General features: G+C 34.3%; 1 protein-coding gene across 2 annotated transcripts in view; it reads left to right on the forward strand.

Annotated features, from left to right (window-relative positions):
- The first annotated feature begins 1,312 nt into the window (after positions 1-1,312).
- The window catches only part of LOC106460506 (F-box only protein 9-like), a 56,291-nt gene continuing 48,246 nt past the window's right edge, over positions 1,313-9,357 (forward strand). For both annotated transcript variants that reach the window (XR_002610793.1, XM_013920216.2), the window contains exon 1: positions 1,313-1,423. Coding sequence is in view for 1 of the 2 variants with exons in the window: in XM_013920216.2 (XP_013775670.1) it covers positions 1,421-1,423 (3 nt within the window). In the remaining variant the exon portion in view is untranslated. The remainder of the gene's footprint in view (positions 1,424-9,357) is intronic.

The raw sequence follows: 9,357 nt of genomic DNA on the forward strand, positions 1-9,357 counted from the left end.
GACTAGTACACTCTGTTCTTCTCTGTCGTCATTGTAGTTTTCAATCATTTCTTTAAGATATCTTTTCACTCTGTCGAACCAGTTTCCATTGAACTCTCCAGCCATATATGGTTTCGGATTATAAGATGGTCCCAATTTAGGTGCTACCGAATTTCATGATTTAGTGATTCAATTACTCATAACACCAGGAACAGACAAATAAAACCTAACTTGTAAGGTTTCTGTGCTTCATGGGGAGAGGGATACTACATACATACTTAGTGTCCTTACATGAAGTGCCAGTCTTCTATACTTTTTTAAAGTTCACCTTCTGACAGATGGTTACATTTTGAAGATTTTGTTTAAAGTATTATCTTCGTAAATGAAATTCCACCACAACAGAATCTATTTTCGGACTTCCGTGATAGTTTACTGAATAATTATATTTTCTGCTACTGGATGATTGCCTAAACGTAGCAGTGTTTGGTCTGTTGCTTGCTCTGTAACTGTGTTATTCCCTTGGAGATGATAATAGCAAAAACAGACAAACAATATAATAGTGTTTTTCAGTATAATATAAAAGCACGTTAACGACTAGGACACACTCGACCCATATTATGTTATCTGTGCTACACAATAAATTATCTATGCTGTGTTCACACGGGGAAACGAGCTCCGAATTTTAACCTTGAAAGTCCTTAACTTACAGTTAATCCATTGAGGGACAGTAAAATACTAAATACATGTATATCATATTTGTACAGCACAAGTTTAGCGATATACATTGCATTACATACAAGATTCTCAAAAATGTAAGTTAAGATAAAACACACTTTATACCTATTCGTTTGTATTTGAACCACTGATTTATGTCAAAGTCACAGCCAATATCAATATATTAAATAAACTCAACATGCAAATCCTCATATTTATATGATATGTGCCATTCATTTTAGTATCCAGTTTGAGTTTCAATCTTAAAAATAATTTAATGAATTTTGAATATAAATAAATTAATTATTTCACCTTAAAAACTTATGACTATATACTTGAACCAACAAAATAAAAGTGTATATATTTAGGCGCCATCTTAATAATTTTATATAAAATATGAAAGAGAAATGGTAAGATGGATTTTTTAATCTACAGATCTAGATGTACAATAACATCAATGTGTCCAAATTTTAACATACAATACACATGGAATCTTCACAAGCTCATAGAATGTGTCATGTTCCAATATGTGGTAGATATTTAAAATTTAGCGACCCTATTTGTCTCGTTCATCTAGCGCAACCAAGCGTCAATTTCAACAATCTTCGTAGATACGAAGGTCATTAAAATGGCGTCTGTGCTAGAGATCAGGCGCTATGCTTGTTATGTTGTACGCTTTAATTCTGATCGAGAATTCGTAGCTTGAAATAGAAAAGGTTATTGGAAAATGGTAAGACATGTGAAACTTTATGTAGTATTATATGCTCTTGATGTGTCCTTAATTACTTATTTGCTTCCGCCGTTATTATATTCATTCTGAAACTGAAATTTGCTTAGTCACGTGAAACATTAATTTACTTGTTTACTTAGTGATTGCATTGTATTATAGTTTATACTTTTACTTCGACATGTTGTGGATATTACATTAACTGGATGATTGTGTAATTTTAATATACGTTAATACTTAGTGTGCGTGATCATGTGTCACTTTTAATGTTTTATAGAAATGAAACGAACATTGAACAGAAAATATATATTAATAATATAATTATATTATTATATTTTTCTCGCAATATGCTGTTTCAAGAACTTGAATACGTTATTGCTATTATTATTATATAATATTAAGTAATTTCATGGGAAAAGTATTTGATTAAATGGTTAGTACTAAGCAAGTTAGTAAATAAATATGATTGCTACTGACAAGTACTTGAACTTTGAGGTAGCGTGTTACTCTTTTAATTTTAGTAACCTGTATGATATTGATAACAATATTAGAAATTAAGTTTTTATGCTTTTTCTATGTTCTATAAAACCCCATATAAATTAATGCATAGAAAACTAAACTAGTTTCATTGATGTTAAGATTTAAATATAACATCAGGCATTTTACATATATTAACTTAAGTGAAATCCAATATTTATGTTATATTTCAAGTACTATTAGTCTTAAAGAAAAATATCACTGTATGATCTGTAATAATTATAATGGTCATCATATGAAGCCCAATCTATTGTAAATCTATAAACATAAATCATTATTATGTGCATCACACAGTAGTATGAAAGAGAATGGGTGAAGAGTGATTCTTATCTCTGACCTCTTGTGAGTCCCACTCAAAATCCATTCCAAGATTTCATAGTTACTTGATTCACCACTTGTCACTGAGTTATACCACCATCAAGAATTTAACCTCTCATTAGTAAGAAGAGCAAATTCAAATAAGAAGAAAGGGCTTTTTATAGTGATGGAGTGTATTATATGTGTGGTGTTTTTAGTTGTCTCTTACTCACTATAATGAACCTACATTTATATAGGACTTGAAGAATATCTAGCATTGACATTACAGATTTATTCTTCCAAATTATTCACCGAACAAGCTGTTTAAAACACTTAAAATAAATATGAAGCCCAATCTACAATTTGATTCACCATTCGTAACTGAATTATACCACTTTTGTAGATTACCATCTCTCATTAGTAACACTGGGCAAGGTGTGAAATTAAGAAGAATAAATTAGTAGCATCAGTACTACATATTTTTCAAATCGTATATAAATATAGGTTCACTATGCCGCGTAAAATACAATTAAAACCACCATACACATAATATACATTTTACCACTATAAAAAGCCTAGCCTTGTTATTTTTATGTCTTTTTCAAGGTATACTAATTCATAAGACAACTGTAAATAACATAAATAACCCAAAATTTAGGTTCTGGATCTGTTCATCAATTTTTTTTCTATTTATTTAACCAAGAAGCAGAGCCTTAGTTCTTTACTGTTTTTAGTCAGTGTTTTGAAAAATATTTTTTGCAGAAGGAAAATAATTACATATCTTCATTTCCAGGGAGTTAAGGATGTAGTATAGAAATTAATGCTCATGACTCGCAGATTTAACTATCATTTGGTTATGCAACTTATATTCAAATTGTGAAAGAACAACAGAAGCCTATTTGGAGTGAGGTTCAGATGTTCAGTATATGTTTATAGTGATGAAGTGGTGATTTTAACAGAAAACATAAATCAGAGGCTAGTTTCAATTGTAAATATTGGAGGAAAATGTTTGCCCTCAATGATATCAGAATAAGTATTTTTGTGACTTAATGCAAGGAATGCCTTTATGAAGTTAGACACTAATATGAAAACTAGCACTTTCAGAGTCAAAAGCTTATATGGGTCAACAACTAACTGAAGGCCTACTTATATATGTAATAAAACTATTCATTAAAAGTTAAAATCAGATATTAAATTTTTATCATGTCTTACATATTTGATAAAGAACATTTTAAAGATACTTTTTCAGGATTACACACTGCTTTGTCATCAGTAGTTAACCTGACTTTATAAGCTCTTGAGCTGGGCAGTTAGTGAAATTTGCTAATCAATTAATCTACAAGCTCAATCATTTACATTCAACTGATTGACTACTTTCACATGTGGTTAGAAAAAGAATCCCACAAAAACAGGTTTTGATATGTTTGTTGGGCAGAGCACAAATAGCCCATTGTGTAGCATTATGCTTAACAACAATCTTAATGACAATATTTTGATTACTTAGATTGTTGGAATAATCAAAAATAGTAATAATCAGAGGCCCTAATTTTGATTAGTTGATTATGAGTCATGATCCTGACTGATTAAGTTGAAAGAACTTGAATTCTGAAATGATAGACTTACCTCTCTGCTCATTCTTCATGTGTCTGTCTTTGAGATTTTGTGCATGCCATTAGCCTTGAGAAACTTCCCTTGTAAGACATGTGTTATAATATGAATTGAGCTAGTGCATGATGTAATCATCATGTGACAACATCCCTTCACTAGTAGGAGGGCAACATATCCTCCATGCATAGAAGATCCCCATAAGCACTTATTCTCGGCACTGTCTTTGATGGACTTGTGTTTTTTAAGTTTAGGCTTAATCAGTTTTGTGAGATTTGTGTTGTCATGATGCTCTTCTCTCTACTATTCTCCTTTCCCATCTGGCTCCTGTTCTTTGCCCTGAAATTTTCAGGAGTATTCCTAACATCTTGGAGACTTGGGCCAAGGCTTCCTGTCACTAGTCTTCCCTTTCCTCCTAGGTTTTGTGTCTCTCACAACCTCATGAGTACACTCCCATTCCTTGACCCCATGAACCCTCTACCTCTCTTACCTTCTGGTTTTTGTTCCTCTGCTATTTATTGCTATCCTTCCTCCTGTGGGGTTGACCATTGCACATCCTGTCACTGACTCCCTCCCTTTGTACCCATTCAGCACAGGCCCTGTAGGGGCAAGTCTGTTTCTGTTTGCAGACCTATGGACCTCTTTTACAGCCAACCAGTGGGCCATTCAGGTTCTTACACGTAGTCTTTCTCATGACTTCTTGCCTCAGTCCTCTTTTTCCTGTTCATTTTCCTCCTCCTAATTCTTACTGTCTTTTGCATCTCAAGGTTACAGTATTGAACTTTTTAGGCAAGAGAGACATTGAGAGTGTCCTTTAACCCTCTCCAGGGTTTTATTCTTGCTTTTTGTCTTAAAAAAGATCAGGGACTGGCATCCTGTCATTAACCTTTCCTCTCACAATCACTATCTGGTTCCTTGGTTCGAGATGCAAGGGTTTCTCCCTCTCCATTGGGTTTTCCCCTGGACTATGGATGACCAAGGTTGACAACTTGGACACCTTTCTCCATATTTTGGCTGTCGTTTCCTTTGTTTCGTTCACCAGGATCGGGTGTACCAGTTTTGAGCTCTCCCCTTTGGCACTGCTTTAGCTTCTTATGTCTTTAACTTAGTCATGTCACTTCTCCTCCAAGAGGTGGCTAATCAGGGTTAGCTGATCAAGTTTTTCGAGTCATTCCTAACTCCAACTCAATACTTGGTTCACTTTGGAATTATTTTCAATTCTTAACTCAGTTGGGCTGAGCCTTTTCACATTTGTCTGAGGGACATGGAGCTTCTATTAATCTTGACTCTTGCTTCTCCTATACTTCTTGTGTGAGATGTTCTATTTCTTTTGGGGACTCTCACATTTTTATAACATCTTGTCCCCCTAGGCTGGGCTCACATGAAGTTTCTTCAGTGGACTTTGACTGACCAATAGAAAACATCTCGCAATCCTCTGTCTTCTCTTGTGATCCTGCCACCTTCTCTCTTGAGGATCTGTCTTAGTGGCTAGATTGTGTTAACACTATGATTGGCATTTCACTTCCTCCTTCATATGGATTTCCATCTCTTAAAAGTTGGGGCACATCTCTGGATGACCCTGTAGCCTTGGGGATTTGGTCTCTTGTGGAGCATACCTTCCACATCAATGTTCTGAAACACTTGGTCACTCATTGGGCATGTTCCTATTTCCTCCCTTGCCTTCTGGGATTACTTGGTTACGATCCTCTCCAACAATTGTATGATTGATTCCCATATCAATCATCAGGGACCTTTGCTTCCACATGTTAGACTTTCTGTTTTAGGCCCACTCGCATCAGGTTTATCTGACAGCCTGTCATGAACTTCGTAGCTTATTGGCCAGACAGAATTCTTCCCTTGGAGTCTTCACTCCAACTTCAGGCATTTTGTTGGATTTTTTTTCAATTGGACATGCTGGTGATCAGTGTATTTGCCACTCCTACGAATATACAAAACTTCTCTTCTTCTGGTTCCTGGTACCTCACCCAGCAGTTGTAGCTCTGGATGCCTACAGACAACACTGGTCTCATCTCTGTATGTATGTGTACTCTCCTCTTTGCCTTTTGCTATGTTTCTTGACATTGATTTGTGACTCCTTGTTGGGTCCTGTTGGTAGCATCTTTTTGGCTGGCTCAGCTTTGGTTTTGAAGCATTTGCAGCATTTTGAGGCATTTTCTGAAACTTTCAAATGTTTCAAGTAGAGAAAAATACAATTTTTAGAAATTACATGTATAACACACACATATGTCATATGAAGAAAAGATGTGCATATTATTGAAAACTTGAGAGAAGTCTTGCGACGATTGTTAACAAAGAATGGAAATGTCTGTGTCTAATATAAACTAAGATGCATTCCAGGCTATATTGTAAACCAGTGGTTTATCTTATCTACATAAACAAATGTATCAGTAGCAGAGTGAAAGCTATGAGAAAGCTTATGTTAACTTTGTTAAAGGCAGGAAATAAGTTCTACAAAAAAAAATTAGAGATCATTGACAGACCTTTGATCGGAAGGAAGATGAGGAGAAATACGTGCAAACAGGTTGCCAAGTTACTTTCATAGGTCATAACCAATTACTAATTTGTTTTTGGTTATAGTTCTGAGAATTATGATGAGTCAACAAAATTCATCCAATAAAGTGATGGATCTAATTGCTAGTTGGATGTGGACACTAATTGGAAAATTGCAAGAATAAACAAAATTGTGTATAAAAAGTTGTGTTTTTGACCGAAAAGGAAGTCTCCAGGCTCATAGTGAAAAGACAATAAGCCTGCTGCCTGACCCAATGTTACCAAAGAAGAGAACATCTTTGAACATGTTTGTTCTACAAGAAATCATCAATATTTCCAGTTTAAACTCCATGTAAGTAATTATTGCTATCTCTCTCAGTAGTTAGGAAATTGATGTAAATATATAGTAATAAGGAGAATTTGTAAAGTAAACTGTCTGAGCATATTTCACTTAATGATATAATTGATAATGCATTATTGAAAGTTTATTTAAAGGACAGTTACCTGCTCAGACTGAACAATTTAGTCATTTTAACAGTGAAACTTTTCAAGATACCTTCGGTAATCTGGATGTAACCGAGTATCTTAATATATTGAATAAAGTGTTGTTTGTGTTTTTGTATCTCAGTCTCCGAGTCAAATCCTTTATTCTAACTGTTGGCTTTCTCGAGTTGGTGACTTGTGTACTCCACTCATAACTGTATACCTGGATTTTAAATATATATATTTGTAATTGGATTTAAAGTCAAACTCCAAATGACTAGCCTACACAGCATCCCACTACAGTTTCCTCTTTTTCATCAACTGGCATCTAGGGCACCTCTTCCTCTATCTCATTCATTATTGCTTTAGCCTTGTACATCTCACACCCAGGAGTGTCACTCCTACTTCCTAATGTGTGGGATTTGTAACGTCTCTTACTTGCTGACCTTGTAGCCTTTCTATTATTCCATTTGTTTCACCCTTCTTTATGCATTAGATGCCTCTCATACTTTGTTTTACACATCTTCCTTGATTTTATTCCCTGACCATTTATTTATTCCTATGACTTGGATAGCTTGGAAGGGAGATTGTATCTTTTCTCCCATATCTCTTCTATCGACCATAGCCCTCTATGATTGTATGGACCCTGATCTTATTTTGTGTCCACCTTAGGCAGTCACATGTTATTTGGCACATCACTCTATTTTGGGGTTTTTGCAATTGGTTATTTTTGCTACAGGACCCCTTTTCCAGGGATCTTTTGTCCTCTACTTTTACCAGATGAATTCATCAGCTCATCTGGATCATCTGTTCCTCCGTGGATAGAGATGCTCGCAGTCTTTATCACGTTTCATCTCATCACATCAAACCTGCCACTTGACTTAATCTCTGGTTTTTGCACTTTCAATGATCCTTGAATCGCTTGTCTTTTCCAGATCTTAAACTTATATCCTCTTTTCCTATTATCATAATAATATAGTACAGCAAACCTAGCAAATCTATAGCACAGTCTGCCAAATCTAGTAAATTTCAATAAAATTACCTCTTACTCTTCTTTTCTCAAGAGAAAATAAATTAAAGAGATCTTAACCTATCCTTGTAAGATAACCCTTCCACCCCTAGGATCTTAGTAGCTGAAAATCCTTTCCATAAGTTAATATTCTTTCTTAGATAAGGAGATCAAAACTGTACATTGTATTCTAATTGAGGCTTAACTAGCAGTTTGCATAATTACCTCTTTTGACTTGTAATCAGTATGTTTATAAATACACCCTACAATTCAGTTAGCTTCACTACTAGTAATGGAGCACAACTTGGGTGATTTATCCACCACTGTGCCAAGGCCAGGATCCTTTTCTTCAGTCATGCTACTGAGTTGGTTATGATCTATATTAAATGTGTGAACTAAATTATGATAACCTAAGTGCATTACTTTGCACTTACTGTAATTAAAGGCTGTTTGCAAAATATGTGTTCATCTTACCAATTGATCCAAGTAATTTTGTAGTACCTCAGTGTATTCAGTACAGCTAGAACTAGCTAAGGATTTAATGTGGTCAACAAACTTTTCTAATTATGCTCCTTTCACAATCATTAATGTCAATAAGAAAGAGCCAAAGCACAAACGCTGAACTCTGAGGTTCTCCACTAGTAAAAATGGTGCAGTTTGAATGGATTCTATTAATAACAACCTTTTGCTTTTTCCCACACATCCACCGTACAATCCAATTAACTAGTCTTTCTTCCATCCCTACTTATGTTATTTTCCTAGCTAATCTGTTGTATGGAACCTTAATAAAAGTGTTTGAAAATCTAACTAAATCAAGCCCAAACACTTTACAGTGTCTAGATAACAAGCAACATCTTACAAAAAGGTAACTGATTAGTAAGACAATTGCCAAACCAAAGGTTAAAATGAGTATAGTCACCTTCAAACAGAAAAATGCTGAGCTGAAACTTTTTTTTCATCTCTGTTTCTTAGTTTTACTAATGTTATCTATTGTCTTTCAATTGCAAAAAATGTGCATATTTGCCCTAATATTAATCCTTGAATGTGATTTGTTATTACAGTTTAATCAGTGACACATATTCATGAGCTATTTCAGTATAGAATGTTGAGGTTTATTAGTTCTGATTTGACCGATCTTGCAACCACCATTAAAGATTGGGAAATAAACATAAATTATGCCTCTTTCGTTCTAGAATGAGCATAAATTATAACACGAAATCATAAATGTTTAGACTAAATAGCTTAAATCTCATAACTTTATACATTTATATATATTTATTATTTTTATTATATTGACCTTTCACTCCTGCCTGGCTAACAGTACACAAGTTACAATGACACGGCTGATGTTCACTCATGTTAATGTATCAAATAATATAAGACGGACCTTTGATCTGTACAAAGTAACTTGTCTGGCTGTGTTTTAGTAGACTAGTATTTTGTAAAATACAGTCACATTTTAATTATTATAAGTTATATATATATATATAGATTA

The sequence above is a fragment of the Limulus polyphemus genome, unplaced genomic scaffold, assembly GCF_000517525.1.
Source record: "Limulus polyphemus unplaced genomic scaffold, Limulus_polyphemus-2.1.2 Scaffold782, whole genome shotgun sequence".
NCBI classification, from domain to species: Eukaryota; Metazoa; Arthropoda; class Merostomata; order Xiphosura; family Limulidae; genus Limulus; species Limulus polyphemus.